Source organism: Giraffa tippelskirchi, chromosome 7 (genome assembly GCF_054371585.1).
Source record: "Giraffa tippelskirchi isolate mGirTip1 chromosome 7, T2T-mGirTip1v1.2.pri, whole genome shotgun sequence".
In the NCBI taxonomy this organism is placed as follows: domain Eukaryota; kingdom Metazoa; phylum Chordata; class Mammalia; order Artiodactyla; family Giraffidae; genus Giraffa; species Giraffa tippelskirchi.
Window position 1 is genome coordinate 81146358 of NC_137281.1, and position 19868 is coordinate 81166225.

The 19868-nt window shown below is 39.1% G+C and overlaps 1 protein-coding gene across 12 annotated transcripts in view; it reads left to right on the forward strand.

The window, feature by feature from the left end:
• Nucleotides 1–19868, forward strand: part of MAP2K5 (mitogen-activated protein kinase kinase 5) — a 262303-nt gene that overhangs the window by 191075 nt on the left and 51360 nt on the right. For 5 of the 12 annotated variants that reach the window (XM_081511849.1, XM_081511848.1, XM_081511853.1 and 2 more), the window contains 2 exons: nucleotides 9500–9526; nucleotides 9839–9871. The exons of 2 other annotated variants lie outside the window; for them this stretch is intronic. In XM_081511849.1, coding sequence (XP_081367975.1) covers nucleotides 9500–9526; nucleotides 9839–9871 — 60 coding nt within the window. Of the gene's footprint in view, nucleotides 1–9499; nucleotides 9527–9801; nucleotides 9872–19868 lie in introns of all 12 variants that reach the window. 5 more of the 12 variants (XM_081511850.1, XM_081511851.1, XM_081511854.1 and 2 more) reach the window with 2 other exon arrangements.

A 19868-nucleotide genomic window follows, 5' to 3' on the forward strand; every position in this document is an offset into this window, starting at 1 on the left:
AGGCTGGGGAATGTAACAGTCTTATGAGGAAGGAAGCTCAGATAAGGAGAGAAAGACCAAAGATGGTAATGGAGCTTGTTTTATTTCCTGTTTAGAAACCAGTTTCAGAGAGCATCATTCTGGGCATTAGGAGACCTTGACTAGTTTGGTAAAACACAGTAAACAAAAGAATGTTCCCAGCCAAAGGTCTCCCTATAGCCCCTGCTCTTTGGACAGCCCGATACCTCCTTGGTAGCCAGGCAACTGGAAACGTTCAGTGACTCAGAGCAGAGGTGACCGGGGCCCAGCAAGTGACATACCCAGTAAATAACAAATTAAATCATTGTCAGTAGATGGTTTCTGCCCAGTGGCTCATACAGAGCTAACCTGAGTTCTGGTCCTGGCTGTTCCTATCAGTCGTTTGACCTTTTTTTTTTTCAGACCTCAGTTTCCTCATCTGGAAAATGATGGAGGTGGCCTAGGTCAGTGACTTGCAAAATCATGGGAAGACAGGACATAGTGCAGGTGGACATCTACTCCCTGACACATATGTGCATGCACACACAAATACATTGAAATGAACCAAGAGTTATTTGGTAAACAAGGACTGAAAAATGCAGGGCTAGATACATCTGTGGTCTCCTTTCATTTTTTTTTTTTTTTTTAACCACACTACATGGCATGCGGGACCTTAGTTCCCCGGCCAGGGATTGAACCCATGTCCCCTGCATTAGAAACGCAGAGTCTTACCTTAACCACTGGACCACCAAGGAAGTCCCTGCTTTCATCTTGTATGAGCAGTTCCCTCTTCTTTTCCACACCTTCAGCCACCTTTCTCATCCCCATCTCCTAAATCCTCTCTTAGAATTTATTGAAACTTTATTTTGCCTATATCAAAATATGAGAGGTGTGAACCAAAACTCTGAAACAAAGTCAAGCTTTCTTTAGTTCATTCTAAATCTATGACTTATTCTCTTTATATCTATTTTGAATTTACAGTCAAGCCAATAAGACATTCGTTAATTAACATGGTTACGTGTGACTGTATTTTAAGATTTTTTTTTCTTTCCTAATCCTGAAAGAACTATGTATTGGCTGCAATCACAGCTTATCTCAGAATCTCAGCAGGCCAAACCATGTTGTCAGATATATCATGTTTGTTTGGTTTTTTTGTTGTTGTTTAAGGAGCAATATGTGGAGTCTTAGCTCACAAAGAAAACCTTCCTTGCAATGCCTGAAAACATGACTTGTTGTGGGCCTCATGGGGAAGCTGTCTTAGAAATTTACAGCATCCTTAATCCATCAAACTATATTTCATACAAATATTCAGTGACATATAAAGGTGAGTGCACGCCCTGTGCTTAAGTCTCATCTCTGCCACTGAATTTCAGGGAACTTAAAAAGTCACTTTGTTTTTATGCACCAGCAAGTATGCATCTTATCCATCATCTGGGTCCTAGAGTCTCATAAAGTGACTGGCATAGAGTAAGATCTTCATAAACATATATGAATTGATGAATTGATAATTTAGTCTAATTTTACTTTTTTACATGTTGGCATAGCATGTTTTAGAATCAGAAGAAACTAAGAATCAATTCACATACTTAGGCTTTAAATTAATAATTTCATCCCCTTCCATTGTCCATACTTCCACTCTACCCTGCCAGCATCAATACCTGAAGAATAAAGCCTTCCAAGGAGATTCTATAGTTGTCTTCAGATATTTGAGGATTCTCTAAAAAATGATGTTGGATTTGCAATGTTAGGAGGATAGAACTGGAACAGTAGGTAGGATGGGCAGTCAGAAAACGTGCGGGCTCCCCATTACTGTACGTATTCAAACAGAAACCCGGTCAGCAGGGGTGTAATGATGGAGGGATTCAAGAGTCAGATGGGGTGGAAGCTGGGTCAGATTAGAGAACCTTTCGGGTGCTTTCAGACACCAAGTCTATGAGTCTCCTTCAGCCAAAGGAAAGACTGATGCATTTTCAGTTACAAGGGAAAGACCACAGGTAGAAACTTCATCAGACTTGTCTAGATGCTATAATTGGTTTAATCATCTGCTCATTTTGACTCTCAAATACTCTGTCAATATGAAACAGATAAGAAGTAGAAGAGTACAAGAAAGAAGTAATTTTTTTCAGCCTAAAACTTACACATTTCTCTGTTTCTCTCCATTGAGCTGACTATGTGATATGGCTATCAAAAATGTGAATACCCTTGTAGCCTCTATGAGATTCTACCAAGTACAGTGTCCAGAATAAGGTGATCTAAGCCAGTACAAGGTATGTGTTCAGGCATAGGCATTGCACTTTATGAGGAATGTACCTATATGGCACCACATTCAGAGAAAGGTAGCTTTGAAGGAGAATGTGAAATCATGCCTGGGTGATTCTTCCAGAAGTTTCTGGTTCAGGTCACAGAAAACCCAACTCAAAGTTGCCTCCATCACAGGGGAAATTTATTGAAATACATGACCAAAAAGCTAAATATTGCTGGTTTTAGGTAGAACCTTGTCCAGTAGTTCACTTTGGGCTCTGATCTTAGTAGGCTTCTCCCTTCACAGAATGGCTGTAGAGCTCCTGAGGTGACCTGCTTCTCAGTTTAGAAGGGAAGAGCAGATCTCTTTTTCCCCTCAAGCAGCCAGAGGCAGTAGGTTTCAGTTTGGTTGGACCAGTTTAACTCCCTGCACCTGGGGCATATAGGCAATGCCAACTAATTTAGACTGAGCTACATGCCCCACCTCTAAAGCTGGGGTTGAAGTCATCTTCCCATGAAGCTCATGGGTTACTTGGGGGCAAGGGGCTGTTTGTTAGCATGCCATTACTAATGGAAGAGAGAAGGATAGAGGGCAGCCAAACGTAGCAAATGATCCTAGGAAGAAAATAGGATGTTTGTTGAGGAAAGAAAACATTGTTAAGACATGACAGCTGTTTTGAAATATGTGAAGAGCTGTCTTTAGACTTAATCACTGCAGCTCCAGACCATTATCGTATCTTATAGGAAGACATATTTGGACTCAGAATAAGAACAAATTTCCTAACAATTCAAGCTACCCAAGATAGAATCATTGGAATCCTGGCACTGAAAGTCTTCAAGCAGAGACAGAGTGGCTGTCAGGAATATTATAAAGCTAATTTCTACATGAAACAAGGAATTGGACCAGGTGACCTCTAACATCGTTCTGGATTCCATGGCATGTGGAGGATTTATGCTAATAGAGATGCAACCTAAATGGCAACTCTAGAAAAACCCTTTCAGATATTTTGGCACGCTAAAATAGCTTTTGCTATAGCAGATTTATTTGACCATAAAAAGTAGAATGGTCAACAGGCCTTTCTCAGAAAAAGCAACACCTCTTCCTTCCCCTACCCCTCTCCCACACACAGAGAACAGATATTCTTAAACTAGATTTTGAAATAAGACCACACCTTTTTTTGTAGCAAAGAAAAAAGTTTGATACAGCAAACATCTCAGATCTTCTTTGAAATGCAAGTACTTAATGGACTCCTCAGCCAGACCTTGTACTGTGAGGGAAAAAGTTAGTTTTGTAACTCACATTGGTCACCTTGAATTGTGATTCTCAGCTCCTGCTTTTCTCACAGAATTTAGGTCTGAATATTGAAATTCTCATTTATTTGCCCAGGAAATGATTCACTCTGGCTCCTGTACCCCTGGATAGGGAAGGACACGAGCTGTGTCAGTTTTAAATACACAAGGGATGAAAGAGTACAGGCTGGCCATCAGGTCCTTTTCTTCCTACTCACTGACCGGCAGACCCAGCACATGAATAATAGCTACACTGCACCTTGGTGCTCCAGCTGTTGTGTGTTGTGTGGAAATGCATTGTCCTTGATGCTCGGGAAGCAGTAAGAGCCAAGTGATCTAATTTATGGCTATGATGATTTTCTGCCTGGTCTCATCTGAGCTGTGCCCTCCTCTAGGCACCTTAGAGCCTTTCTGTCTGCCCCAACTGTTTGTCAAATTCAGGGATATCTATTTTTAACTTTTCAAAACTGGTCACTCCGGAATGCAGCACCCTGGCCCAAGTTTGGGGTGTGAGGCAGGGAGAACATGCGAGTGAGTGGATCTTAGAACATGCAGATCACAGTGACCTCTTATACCTTATTGAGTAACCCCTTACTAAATCCTCTTATCACTCATTTTTAAGTCATTTATTTGTTTTAAATAAGTGATATAACTTACTTTTTGTTTTGTCCTATACAAGCTTTGCTGATAGATTCACAGGCATGATAACTTGAAAAAGGACAGAGATTGATGAATAGGGGAGACAGAGCACAAGTGAACCATATTTGTTCATTTTATATTGTTAGAAATAATATATTTTATTCATTTATTTTATCTCATAATACATTCAGTTAATCTAAAAATATCAGTTTGCCAAAATTCCCATTTATAGTTAACCAGGGTAAATTTTGTCCTGTTCCTTCTCAAAAAAACAGTCCTTTGTTTAGGCATTTTTATTTTAAGTTACTAAGCATTGTGTATTCAGTTTGTAAGGGATTTCCCTGGTGGCTCGGAGGTAAAGAATCTGCCTGCAATGCAGGAGACGTGGGTCAGATCCCTAGGTCAAGAAGATCCCCTGGAAAAGAAAATGGGCAACCCACTCCAGTATTCTTGCCTGGAAAATCCTATGGACAGAGGAGCCTGATGGACTACAGTCCATGGCGTCACAAAGAGTCAGACAAGACTCAGCAACTCAGCAACAACAGTAACAATGCAGTTTTTGGTCACGTGAAAGTGATTTTTTTTCTTCTCTCTGAGGGCTTTTTGAGATTTGGGCACTTTTTTTAACAAGTTCTGATGGATTGGAGGTGATGCGACTCTAAGTTTTAGCACCCAGCACAGCACCAGGTATAGTCAGACTGAATGTCTGGGTCAATTCTCCCTCAGGTAGGGAAAAAATTCTGTGCCTGAGTGGGAGACTCGAGGGGTGGGATGGATGTTTGGGCCCCTCTAACTTATCTTTTCTAGACAAGAGCCCTAAGCCTAGTGAAAGGAGGGAGCTTCTGAAGCCATGAGAATCAGACAGGGATTCCGGGAATCTTTCTGATTCCAAAGCTTATGCATTCCCCCTCCCATACTAGTTGCCTCATGAGTTAGCAGTCAATTCTAAGCCAGGTGACCTTGGCCACTTTTCCCCTCTGAGCCTCAGTTTCCCTAACAGCAAAATGAGTAGATTAAACTAGATCTCAGAGGCCCCTTCCATCTATTAAAAAAAAAAATTGGGTCATCATTCTTCATTTAGAATATAAAATCTCAGTTTGCTATAATACTTGTTTATATTCATATTTAGCCAGAGTTCTAGCTTAATGCATCGGATTTGAAAAAAGAGTCCTTGCAAAATAACTACAGTTCTTAAAATTTGACATTTAAAAAGAGAATAGAGTTCAGCTTCAAAAGCTAGAATGTGATACCAGAAGCACAACATATAAAAACGGTATTCTTTTAAAATTCCAGCCATATGATTTAATTTTGTATTCTTTTTTTTTTTTCTCTATGTAAGAGAAAATAACACAAGCTTGAAAAGCAGTAAATATGTAAAGAGAAAATTTGTCAACTGATATTGGAAGATCTGACCCAGGTCACACATAAATCTCTCCGACAAGAGCTGCAGGGCAAGCCATAATTTCAGAGAGGAAAAGAGAAAATGAAAGCTTGAGCTGGTATCTTCTCTAAGTTCCATAGGTGGATTTGTTTTAGTTTTCTGATTGTGCTTCTGAATATAATGTAAAAGGGCTGGTAGCAAGGTCTGTCTACCATCGTGTGTGTAAAAAGTACCTCTCCAGAGATAGAAACATAATGTGAGCCTTCCAAAGTTGCTTTTTATCACCAGAGTCATTGACTAAATAATTGAGGCCCCGTAAGCAAACTTTTACATCAGTAATTTCCTTTCCAGGTTCATTTTCCAGAGTCACAGGTCATGTTACAGGAGCTTTTTAAATCGCCAACTGTATGGTCCTCTCAAGGAAATATAAGACCCAACTGGTATTTAGGCCTGCCTATTGTGAAGTCATTCTTCCCCATTTAGACACATAAGGGTCTGTCTTATGTTAGAATGAGGCATCCCCTGTTAGTGTGGCTTAAAATCTTAGATCTAACAGCTGATGAACAGGAAAAAAAAAAAAAAGCTATGCCCAGAAGAGAGAAGAGGCTTATCTAACTAGTGTTTCAAAATGCTGCTGGTTCTAGAGACTGATCAGCAAAATGACTGGAGCAATTATCGTTCTGTTCTTTGTCCCCAAGTATTAGACGTAGAAAACTCAGTATGAGCAAAATGTGTAGGCAGGAAGGTGACTTGGACAAGTTAGTTATAAACAGCATCTCATATGTTGGGAGGTACAGGCAGTACATCAGCCCTAACAATGTTATTGTGTCCCTCTGAACTCTGCTCTCAGAGCTAAGCACTTGGAAGGCAGACCCAGAATAAAGAGAGGCATTCACGAAGCTAACATTTTATATTGAGAACCCTTAGTATCCCTTTTAATGTGCTATAAAACCAGGGGCTTCACTTTTTCATGAACTGTGTGCAAACGCAGAGGCAGTGACTGGAGGTTGACTTTGTTTGAGTCTGTTTTATGGTTGCTGAGCCTGTACAGTAATGTGATCTTGAAAAAGGTAAACAACAAAGAGTTTAGCAGTGAAAAATACGCCTAATATAAATACAGTCGAGTACATGGCACTTCAGAATTTGAAAAATATGACCACGGCATTAAATTTTCTGGTGGAATTAACAGAGGAACAGAATATAGCATTTAAGGCCATATATCTGAGACAGAGAAAGGAGATAATACATCTAACTATATGGTCTATGTGGCATTCATATAAAGAAAAGCACAGTAGCTTTATTTAATTGAGAAAATGAATCAATTACAATGATGTTGCATCATCAGATTCTTGTGAAATAGAAGATATGTCACTGCATTGTGTAACAGTGTTAAAAAATAATTGAGTATCTTAAGCATTTTGAATCAATTTCAGGTACTGGCACTGCTACCTTAATACAAAATTTATGAAGATGATTTCATATAATATATTGCTATCAAAACCATCCAATAAAACCTGGTAACAATGTCTCTCTTTAAAAACCTGGGCAAAACAGTATAGTTATAAGATCATAAAACAGACTTTAATATTGCTATTTCTCCTTTTCTTGTAGTAAAGAGCAAACGTTAAAAGAGTACAATTTTAAGTGGTCTTAAACCATGCTTTTAACCCAAAGAATAGGGCAAGGTAGAGACTTTTTCCTAGGTCTTAGTCTGTGAGGAAAATTTCATTTAGTTCACGCAACGAATGTTACTGGAAACCATATCTCAAAATCCATCCCTGAATTCATTTTGAAACATATCACTTAGAATGTTGGCTACATGTTTTCCTTGGAGAATTTGTAATCCCCCCAACTGTTGGAAATTTGTGGAAAAGCATTCTCTTTGATGTCAAAAATGGTTTTCTAATTCTGTGTTCATTGCAAGTAACTCTCCTGTTGAAGTAGATATATCTCACTAAGAATGTTGGGGGCATGGGTAATCTATGTATACTTAAAAAAAAATACAGTTGCCCCTTGAACAACGATGGGGTTAATCTGGGTTTAATTTAGTTGGCCCCCCGTGTCTGAGTACCTGAGGTTCGTTCACATCCATGGATTCAACCAACCACGAACCATCGAGTACTGTAGTATTTACTAATGAAAACTAGCCTCGTGTAAGTGGGCCTGCACATTTCAAACCCGTGTTGTTCAAGGACCAACTGTAAAAGCAAGCACCAAAGGTATCTCATAGGAGAATTTGCCTGGGGTTTTCATGACTTTTTAAAGGTGCTATGGCTTTTTACTAAAATCCTAACCACTCCAAGGTGGTAGTTAAGAGCTGTCTTCCTTTTTAATGTAAATGTTTCCCTGCAGATCCTTATACAGAAGTACTCACTGACTAGAGGAATAAGAAGGCGCAGTAATTCACGACAGTATTCAGTAGGAACTACCAAAGTAGACTAAGACCCAATCCACCTCAGATGGAAGTTTCAGGGAGTTGTGCCTGGGGAGGGCATGATGCGGAGCCAAGAGCAGGAAAGAGAGGATAGATACCATGTTCAGTTAAGATAACACATGGGAAAGCACTTTTTAAAACACTCAAGCACTGGGTGGGAGAGTATGCTGATCAGCCATTGGGATGCAAAAGAAATGAAGAAACATGGCTTCTGCCTTGGAGAAGCTAAACAGTCCAGTTGAGAAGAACCCACGTGCCCAAACTGATAATTTATCAACTTTACCATGCCAAATATAAACACATATGAATCCAGTTGTTTTTAAGGAATGCTGTGATGTAGGCGGATATGATGCTGGAGAGAGGGGAGCATGGGAGAGGCCCCAGAACAACCACAGCCAGATCCTGAGGCCTTGGGCCTGCCCCAACCTCTGGGAGGCCCCGTTTTTCTCATCACAGACTAGGGATGACCATCCTTGCCAGACTCAGGGTGGTTGTGCAATCTAATGATAATGTATATGTGAAAGAACTTTTAAAAGCATCATTAAAAGCATATAAGAAACTATTAACTAGTTTACCTATATTTTACCAGCTTGTTGAAGCACAGTCTATCCCAGCAAACAACTGACCCCTCAGTAATTATATATAAGCCCTGAAATTTTCCTCCTTAGGAAATTTAATACCTGGGACTCCATTTTCATTGAGTTTGTAGTAACTGCAACGCAGTTTTTTTAGGGGGGTTATTAGAGGGGAAGGGACACTGAAGTGTTTAATACTTTAACTACTAAGTGGATGTTTTATTAATTTAGTGACTTTCTAAGAGATGTGGTTTATTGGTGTTAGCTATGTGAGCATCCTGCCTCCAGAACAGGCATTCCTCTTTGACTCAGCTCTCATCCCCTAAAAAGCAGTGTTAAAACTTGCATGCATTTGATTTTCCCAGAAAGCATTGCTGCCCTGGAAACAGGCTGGAGGAACTTTGGAAAAGGTGGAGTCCTCACCCACTCTTGAGTCAGAGGCGAATACTTCAACCACATAATTAAAGTTTTCTTCACAAAATAGGGGATTGTGAGCAGACACTGGCAGGAATCCAAAATTCTAATTTCTGACAATGATTTAATTTCAATTTTAAATAAATCGGTTTTTAATTTAAAAAGAGTGAGCTTCATAACATTAGCAATGATTGCAACATTAAGCCCAGTGTTCACAATCTAGCAATATAAAACATTATTTATATCTGAATCGTAAACAGCCTTTTGAAATGGATTATGGTTTTTCTCCCTATTCTAATACAACCTGGAGGGTACTAAAAAGTGTTGTGTGAAATTAACATTCTGCTGACTTTCGCCTATAAATGAGAAGCGAGCTATTAACATTTGTGTATTTTCATTATGTAAATTGTGTTAACACATGCCCACAAATTGCCACCAGCAATGCAATAATTTTCTCTCAGTGATCATAATGTGTCCAAGTGAGTCATTTTGATTATGACATGCTAATTACATATTGCCTTTTTTCAGATTCAGAAAAACCAGGGATCTTTAATGGTAAGCTTTATGAGTTCAGAAAAAAATTCACTTTTCTTTTTCCTGATGGCTGCTTCCTTTGCATGCTTGAATGCCTTGTTTTAAACTTAGCAAATTGCATTTTGAAGAAAATGCAAACCTTTAACTGCCTGTATTAGATTAGGTACCATTAGAAATAATAGAACATCCTGAGCATCAATGTTTTTATAAGAGTTTGCTGTTGTTGATTAATCTTGCTATATTTTATTGCATTAATGATTTTTTTCTTTCCACTCCACTGTAAAGATATTGCATAGAGGCTAATACTTTTTCCTCTCTTCTTTCCCATTGCAGCCTCTCCAGCTTCTGCAGTGCATTGTTGATGAGGTGAGGCATCGTCTTATGTGCTTTCACTCCTAAAGTCATTCCTAATGGTGTGGAAAGCTTATATTTTGTTTCCTAATGAAGCACAGTGCCCAACATCCTCAGAGCAAGTTGTGTTGTGTGGCTCTGAGCTGTGTTACGTGAACTGGCCTTGTCCTGAATCCCGCTCTTCTGATGCCGGCTGAGGATCTCTGCCAAAACAGACTATCCTACAGGCTGGTCCTTGGGGGTAGCAGAAGCCCTAAAGACAAAACACGATAATATTAATTTATCCTCTCTCTGGCCAGATGGGGATGGAGCCGGAAATTAAAGTGGTACCATTTTTTTCTGTAACAGATATTTAAAGTCATTCAGTAGACAAGGGTCAGAGTTGAACAGCAGAAATAAGCTGGATAAAATTTGTCCTCCTTGCTTTACTTACCCAAAGCATAGCAGAGTGACAAAAACGATGAAAAGCTCTAGGTCAGCAATTCAGCTTTAATTCCTAATTAGGCATTTTCCCCTGAACATACTCCTAACTTTTTGTGCTCTTAACTGGTATTCTCACATGTTAAGTCACCCTACCTCTGCCTTATCCACTGAGTTTCACTGTCACTTTGCCTTCATGGAATTAAGCTACCTGAATTTCATTCTCTATCAGCTTTTCTACTTTTGACTCTAACTTTAAATTCTTTTTTTTCTTAAATTAGCAGTCTTATGATATACAAGATTCCAATTAAGAAACATTAATGTTTTGTAGAAACAGTTTTTCTGGGCTTGGGCTTGCCTGATAGCAGTGTTTATTTTTTAAACTTTAATTTTACAATATTTGAAATGCTTGTAGTGAAGGCGATAAATGTTTCAGATAGGAAAGTTTGAAAGAAAAAAATCGTAATTCATAATTATTCCTCTCAATTAAACATCTGTATAACCAGTTATGAGATTTGGGAGAAAAAATAAAGATCCTCCTAGGAAAAACACAAACACATACACATATCACAATAATAGTAAGAATGGGGCTCCAGCATCCTTAATGGCTGCATCAGTCAGTCCATATATCCCATGCAAGCCATAAACCATGTTAGTGCAAAAATGAAGGCATCATCCTGAAACAAATGGAGGCCCTATTATCTCAAATATCAGACAGGCCTCCTGGATCTAATAGCTCATCAATGTCTTCTGTCATCTTAGATTCTGAAGGCATCCCATCCCCATCAGAATCCTCCTAATTAAGCTGATTTTCCTGAGCTCCCCCTTCAGGATTGCTTAGGAAAGTGTCCCGGGAAACTTGGCCTACCCAGTCAAGTGCACAGCCTGCCACATTTCCTGGGCTCTACTGTTCTTGGTCTGCCAGACTCTTGGGCATCAGAATATTCAGGTACAGATATCTTCTCCAATAATACGGGTATTGCTGGAGAGCTCACTTGAAGATTTTCTGGATCAAATGGATATTTGTATTCCTAATTTAAAGTAGCAGTGATTGCTATTAAATGTAAAATATTTTACTTGTTTGATTTGGGTAAAAGCTTGAGACTTTTGAAATCATCACAGGGAGATTTTCTAAGAAGAGAAGGTCTATGTGATGAAGGACAATAGCTTATAACTTAAATAGTATGTTTTTCTTCATAACGCTTCTTCCTCAGTTGAGAGAAAACTATAACTTAGACATCTATTCCCATTTTATCTAAAAACATTGATATCTTTTTTATGGAGACTTGGGAAATTCACATATCTTTAAAACAAACGTAAGTTGATCTTGGAACCAGCTGATGGTTGGTAATAAGAGTATTAGTAATGAGTTGGCCAGATGACCTGCCTTAGGCAAGGTGCATCATAGCTTCTAAGAAAGGAAGGGTTGGTGGGATCCTTTGATTACTGTGCTTGTCCCATGTTTGTCAGATTTCTCATTGATGTAAAACAGTGTTTCTCAAAGGATATGGGTAGTTCAAGGACTAACTGCATCAGGATTATCTAAGACAGTTGTTTAAAATGCAAACTCTTGAACCTAGATCACTGAATTCAACTTTCTAGGAGTGGAGCCCAGGAATCTACATTTTCCTAGCTTCCCAAGTAATTTTGCACAATAAAGTTTGAGAACCTCTTCTATTAATATAATGGCTAAGTCTGCCCTTGTAGATCCCAGAGGACAACTAACTATCTATCTTCACTTATATCTGTCATTTAGGACTTCTATTTCTGAGTCAGTATAACCAGCCAGGATTTGAACCGTCTTACTCCTTGGGCATGGGATATACCCCATTATGAAATGGCTCTCCAATGAGCCTATACTGTTTCTCTTAGGAAAAAGTTAACAATCAAAAAGGACCACCCTCAAAGGAATCTAATTCAGATAAGATGGATATATTGGGGGTCATGTACAAAATAGCTAATAAGCAAAGCCCAGTGTAATGTACTTTATTATTATGTGGATATACCTTGACCTCCTAGCATGGCCTGGCAAAGAATGAAGAAGTAGTAAAACAACATCATGTGGATAGGAGGCAGTGCTAGAGTGGCCAGGGGTGAACCTCAGGAATTGGGAGTCAGGAGGTGGAATGTGGGACAAAGCCAGAGTCAGCCATTTTAGATCCAGATAGAAGACACCAAAAGTTAAACCAGAGGAGTAAGAGCCATGAACATGAAATTTGAACCACAGAATAGAAACTGGAAGGGTAGCCAAAGAACCAGGAACGGGGGAGGTGGGGTTTATCCAGCTTGGACCTGGCTGGCTAACTCAGCATATGAGTGCTGTCTTAGAGTCACCATATTTGCCTCAGAGTTGCTTCTCTCAAAAGAACTTGTTGCTGTAAAACTCATAACCAGGTCCACTCCAAGTCCTTGAATACCTGAATTGTAAAGTACTTCAGTTCATTGTCAGTCATGTATGTCTATGTGTGCCATGATGCCTTGGCCATCTGATGTCTTTGGGAAATAAGGTGGCCCTTACTGTCAAGATAACTGATAACTGCTTTAAGCTCTGACATCAATGTGAAAATTTGAATTTTTAGAAAGAATGTTTCCAAAATTTATTTGCTTTTGGCACCCTGTTGATGAAGTGTGGTGAATATCATTTTTCACTGATATAAAGGTTTCATTGTATCATAACCTTTTCTTGATGACTCAGGTCCATGTTTTGAACACAGCGCTGAACTAAGCTTTGATGTATTGATGTCCTATAGGATTATAGAATTGTGGGGATCTTGCCTTTCTCTTTTAGTGAATTTCCTAGCCATTTTGCCTGGGTTATTTTGCTTTGGCACTCAGCAGTATGCTTGGGCTTTTTGAAGTGTATAGTACCATTTGCTCCCAGACTAAATGGCCCTACAAGGGTGTGCCGATCTACTTCATGCTTTTCCTGTGTTCTCTCTTGTGATCACCTCTGTTTTCTGTGTTCAGTCTTCATTCTTGTCAGTGACTACTTGTTAGCCCGATGATCTGATCATCTTGTCTTCAGTCTTTACACTCCTCATAGTGACTGACAGCAAAACTGAAAGGTATCAAATGAAATTGGATACCCAAGTGCTATGTGTAAGGTCAAACACACTAATCTGAGAAGAGCAAATAAGACTGATGAAGTAAAATGAGTGGACTTGTGTTCATTCATTTCGGCAGATAGTTCTCAAAAGTGCTCACTGTATACTAGCCCAAGTTGACCAGGCCATGCTCAGGACAGCCTCCAAGACCAGAAGGAATTGGGCTTCTGGGCAAGGCTCCCAGGTCACCTGCAAATTAGGTGAGTCAGGGTAGAAAGGCAGAGGCACAGTCACAGATCCTGGGCCAGTGCAGTGTGCTGGGACCCAGGAGACTATGTAGCCATCCAGAGCTCTCCCTAGTGCTTGGGCTCCCAGTTTGACTGGCAACAAAGGACTGGCCACACTAGTGATAGTAGATGGGTCACCAAAACCCAGGGCTGGCTGGAGCCAGCCAAGAAACCAGTGAATTGAGGTGCTGGAAACTACAAAGACTGAAGTGGGGACTTCCCCCTTGAGCCTGCTCAGCCACAGACTTGGAAAAGATAATGGTGTGGAAATGAATAATTATGCTTCATTATAGCGTGCATACTATACAACCCAGAAACAGGAGGGTTTGTTCTACCAGAAGAGTATGTGTTCTGGGGGTAGATTAGGAGAGGGCCTTGAGGAGACGTGGCGTTTAAGCTAGGTCTTACAGCATGAATAGAAGTTCACAAGGTCAAAAAAGGAAAAAACTAAATGTCAGACAGAAGGGCTTGAAACTGTCTTACAAATCATTTTTGAGTTCACAGATGTATATGACAGCCAGAAAAAAAATGGATTATTACTCTGAGTGTGTATATATATGTTTCAAGCATATTATAGCTAAAAATAAATTTCTCTCTAACATCTGTAGGTGCTCAGCAGGACAGTTAACAAATTTCTGATGTTTACTTCTGTTTGCTTATTCCTTTTACTAGGAAAAAGTGAATTCCTATAAGTCATGTTTTATACCTGATCAGAAGTATCTTCTACATGATAGGTTATAAAATCAACACACAAAAATCAGTTGTGAGACTCCTCTGCTGGTCCAGTGGTTAAGAATCCTCCTGCCAAAGCAGGGGACATGGGTTCAATGCCTGGTCCAGGAAGATTCCACATGCCACAGGACATCTAAGCCCACGTGCCACAACTACTGAGCCTGTGCTCTAGAGCCCACGAGCTGCAACTACGGAGCCCTCATGACATGACTGCTGAAGCCTGTGCACTTAGAGCACGTGCTCTGCAACAAGAGAAACCACCACAATGAGAAGCCCGCACACCACAAGAGGGTAGCCCCCGCTTGCCACAACTAGAAAAATCAGTTGTAATTCTTCATATTAGTAACCCAAAATGAATGATTCAAAAGTGAAATTAAGAAAACAATTCAAGTTAGTTAGCATCAAAAATAATCAAATAGTTATGAATAAATTTAACAGAAGTAGAAAACTTCTACATTGAAAATTACAAAACATCTTTGAAAGAAATTAAAAGACTTAAACAGAAAAACATCCCAGATTCATGGAATGGAAGACTTAGTACTGTTAAGATGGCAGTACCTCCCAATTGGTCTACAGATTCAATACAATCCCAGTGGATTCTTGTAGAAATTAACGAGTTGATCACAGAATTTATATGGAAATGCAGAGGAGTCAGAGTATTCAAAGCAATCTTAGGGGGGAAAAAAAACAAAGAGGATTCAAACTTCCTGAGTTTGAAACATATTACAAGTTACAGTAAGATAAGGGTGGTTCTGGCATAAGAATAAATGTGTGGAATATCCTGTCCAGCTGAAAAGGACTGCTAAGTGTAGATCATCATAGAGAAACTTATTTCTGCTTTCTGTTTTTTAACTTTGACATTTGTATTGAGATATAATTTATATAATATAAAATCCATTCGTATATACAGCTCAGTTCCAGAACATTTTCATCACTTTATAAAGAAACCCAGTACCTATTAATAGTAACTCCTAGTTCCTCTCTCACCTCCAGTCCCTGGCAACCACTAACTAATCTACTTTCCTTCTCTATGGATTTCCCTGTTGTGGACATTTCATATAAATTGGACATGTAATATCTGGCATTTTGTGTTTGGTTTCTTTCATTTAGCATAATATTTCCAAGGTACATCCATGTTGTGGTATTTGTCAGTATTTATGGTCAGATAATATTCCATCGTATGGATATACCACATTTTTGTTTATCTTTCATCAGTTGAGTAACATTTGGGCTGTTTCCACTTTTTGACGCTTAGGAATAATGTTGCTGTGAACATTTGTGTACAAGTTTATATGTGGATGTATGTTTTTAAATCTCTTGGATATATATACCCAGTAGTGGAATTGCTGGGTCACATGAAAATTCTGTGTTTAGCTTTTTTTTTTTTTCATTTTAACAACGTTTATTGTTTAATATTATCCAAGTAGTACATGTTTAGAAAACCATAGGCAAGTAAAGTACAGGAAAATGCCAGCGTCACCTATAGTTACCTATCCAGTGATGGTCCCAATTACACTCCTTTTGTACATCCTTTATACCTTTGTTTTGTCTTATATATGTATTAACATTATATTTAACTTTTTGATGAACTTCCAAATGCATTTTACAGCAACTATACCATGTTACATTCCCATTAGCAATTATGAGGGTTCAGATTTCTCCATGTTCTTGTCAACACTTGTTATTTTCAGTTTGTTTTTTTTTAATTGTAGTCATTCTGATGGATGTGAAGTAGTCTCATTGTGGTTTTGATTTGCATTTCCCTTATGACTTAATGATATTGAGCATATATTCAATGTGTTTATTGGTTGTTTGAATATCTTCTTTCCACTTGTATTCAAGTGCATTTTCTCTTTTTAAATTGGTTTTTTTTTTTAATTAGTAGTTTTGAGTTGTTAGAGTTCTTTATGTATTCTGGATACTTGATTCTAAATTTTTTCTCCCATTCTATGGATTGCTTTTTCACTTTCTTGATGGTGTTCTTTGACACATGGAAGTTAAAAAGTATATATATATATATATATACATATATATATATATATTTTTTTTTTTTTTAAACTTTGAAGCCTTTCTGGTTTGATCACAGGTTAGGAAGCTTAGATCTCCACACTGTCCCTGTCCCACCTCTGGCAGCCACATAAAAGTCCTTAGAGTTCCTTAGATGACAGTTTGAAAACCACTGATTAGAGCCCAAACAATCATTCTGTAAATCTGTATTAATCTCAGAGTTAGGTACTGGGGATAGGGAATTAGTTAAGATACAATTGCGAGTAGGTTCTGCTGTAGTTAGGGGGACAGGCTCGTAAGCAATCATACATAAGTTCAGTTGAGTTCAGTTGCTCAGTCATGTCCGACTCTTTGCAACCCCATGGGCTGCAGCCCGCCAGGCTTGCCTGCCATCACCAACTTTAAACTGCAGGTAGTGTAATTGGTATGAGACTTGATGAGCTCTCAGAGGAGCATAGTGACTGCTGTTTTTCCTACTCACATAAATGAGCATGTATGATAAGGCATTTAATGATGTTTGCAGCCTATAAATTCTAGACTCTTCTGTCCATGGGATTTTCCTGGCAAGAATCCTGGAGTGGGTTGCCATTTCCTCTTCCAGGGGATCCTCTCGACCAGGGGTCAAACCCAAGTCTCCAGTGTCTCCTGCATTGCCAGGCAGATTGTTTATCACTGAGCCACCTGGGAAGCCCCCTTATAAATTCCACGTATACCCAAAGTGTAGACAAGGTGCAGGGGATACACAGAGAAGAGAGCTCATAATGAAGTGTTTTAAGTAGAGAATCAACAGAACCAGTGTTGTGGTTTAGAAACCAGTGTTTGTGTTTTAGAAAAGTCACTCTGACAAGCTTGTGGAAGGTGGATTGGGAGCAACAGGAATTTACTGTGCTTATAGTCTTGATCAGAAAGTATGCAGACTTTTCATTAGGACAGCCTTAGCATGTTTGAAGGGTGTTTAGGAAATAGAATAAACTGAATTTGGTGAGTAATTGGACGTAGGGGAGAGTGGGAAGATGGAATCAGAGAAGAAGCATTTGGCATGGGCAGCCAAGCCCTCACTGAGATGGGGCACACACACACATAAGGAGGAGATAATTAGCATTCTGTTCATAGGACAGCACCAAGCACCTCGTTCAAAACTCAATTCCGTGCGTACCTGGAGGCTCAGTAGTAAAGGGTTCACCTGCCAATGCAGGAGACGTGGGTTCAATCCCTGATCCAGGAAGATCCCACATGCCTCAGAGCAACTAAGCCCATGCACCACAGCTACTGAGCCTGTGCTCTAGAGCCCACGAGCCGCAGCTCCTGAAATCCGCGTGGCCGAGAGCCCATGCTCTGCAACAAGAGAGGCCACTGCAGTGAGAAGTCCACACACCACACCTAGAGAGTAGTCCCTGCTCTCTGCAACTAGAGAAAAACCCGCACAGCATCGAAGACCCAACACAGTCAAAAATAAATAAAATTATTTTTTGAAAACTATATCAACTCCGGTTTCAGACTCAATTATAAGAAATACATCAGCTAAAGTTTTAAGTTCCCAGGCTTTTTTTTTCCCCTGTCTTCCTAGTACTGTATCTATTCATAAGTATTTGTTGAATGAAATTTATGCATAGTTATAAGAAGTTGCTACTTTTTTTAAGACCTCAGAAAAGCAAATCCAAAACGTAATAGTGTATGATGAGGAGATACTTAGCTAATAAATACAGTCCTTTACCAAAACTCACAAGTCTGGCCTTAACCTTTATGATTTACCAACTGCTTTCCACTGTGTTCCCCAATGTCACATTGCTTTCCCACGACACTGTGTTTTACAGATGAAGAAACTGAGGGCCAAAGGACACAGCTCTTTTTACTACACTGTAACTGCCCTTGATAGAAGCAAAAAGCGACAGCCGAACATTCTGGCATCAAAGGGAGAGATTATTTTTCAAAACTGTAGAAGAAGACAACTTAGAAAGCATTGCAGACATGCCCACAGGGCAGAAGTATATTACAACACAGTTCAGTTTCACTGTCTATAAGAATGACTCCATGCCTGTAAAAAAGAATTCTCTTCTGCATATTCTGTTTAAGTTGGCAGGGAGGAGATTGACTCCTTTAGAAAGATTTATGTATACAAAAGGATTGGCTATTAAACCACTATTACCTTTTAAAAATTCCTTCATGGAGAATCACTCCTTCGGTTAACTGAGGGCTGGTTAACTGAGAAGCTGCTGGGGTGTGCACATCGCAGGTGCTTTCTGGGGGTGGGGGTAGGGGTGTGGATTTGTGAACATGGCTGTCTAATAATACCTCTTTGGAATTCAAAAAGTGGTATTAACCAGCTCCAGAGGGAATAATAATCCATTCATTTTTTGCCCTAGGGCCTTCAACATAATTCTGATTTCTGAAGTTAGCCAAGAGTAAAAGGAATACCCCCATCCCTCCTGCTTCCAGCATCCTAGGATGGCCTGTTGCTTTCACAGCACATAAATTGCAGGTAGTTTAAGTGAGACAAGATTCGATGGCCGGAGCTGTCTGACAACCTGTGCCTGCCTGGAGCTTCGCACCACAGTGGCTGACACTCTGACCACTGGCTTAAATGGGTATTGATAATGTGGGATTTCATGTTATTTGTGACTTGTACAACTTAATGACTGGGAGGCGTTAGAAACTTGGTAAGTTAATACGAGTAGGTACATAATAGTTGTGTCCTCCTGCAGTATTGTTAAGTAGATCTCTGTCTCAGAATGTCGGAAATGTATAATTGGATCCTGAAAACTGATATTCCTCTTTTATGTAAGGCAATCTTTTGAAATCTAATAGTTCTTTTGAAAAGTCCAGTATGTTTAAATTAATGCAGTTTGAGTGGTTTGAAGATTGAAAATAGGTTAGCATTAAGGCCATGATTCCTTTAGTAATTACTTTTTCTTTTGGTAATAACTGTTTCTTTAGAAATGACATTAACATTCTACCAAAACACAGCAGTAATCCAAAAGTTAATGTTCTGTTCATTTATAATTATATTTAATTCATATTTATGAGTTGTTGGGAGGAAGGAGAAAGAAGGAAGGAAATTTTTTAAATGTAACAGAAGAAGCAAGTTAAAAACAGAAATTTTCCTGATAGTCTGAGGAATATATAGTCGTTTAAAGTGGGAAAAAATAATTTTTTAAATACAGCTATATAAAATCAGATTTTATTAGCTACTGCTGAAAAAAATATATTTTTATTATTTCTTAGTGGCACTGAATGAATTCAGTGGATAGATTTTTTTTCCATTTCCTCTTTTTTACTAATCAAAATAACAGCATAAACATCCCTATGATCTTGATCTTGGTAAGTCAATTAGATTAGTGTGTTTTTTTTAAACAGGGAAAATTCTGCATCTTCAGACAGTCATTGAACAAGTAGCTTTGTGTTGTTTTCTTTGAATTGTCCACAAAGCCTGATATATTATTAATGAATTAATTTCTTGGTGGTGAAGGCTCGTGAATAGCTTCTGTGAATGGGCAGTTGCCTGGTGGGGCCAGTTTTGGCTGC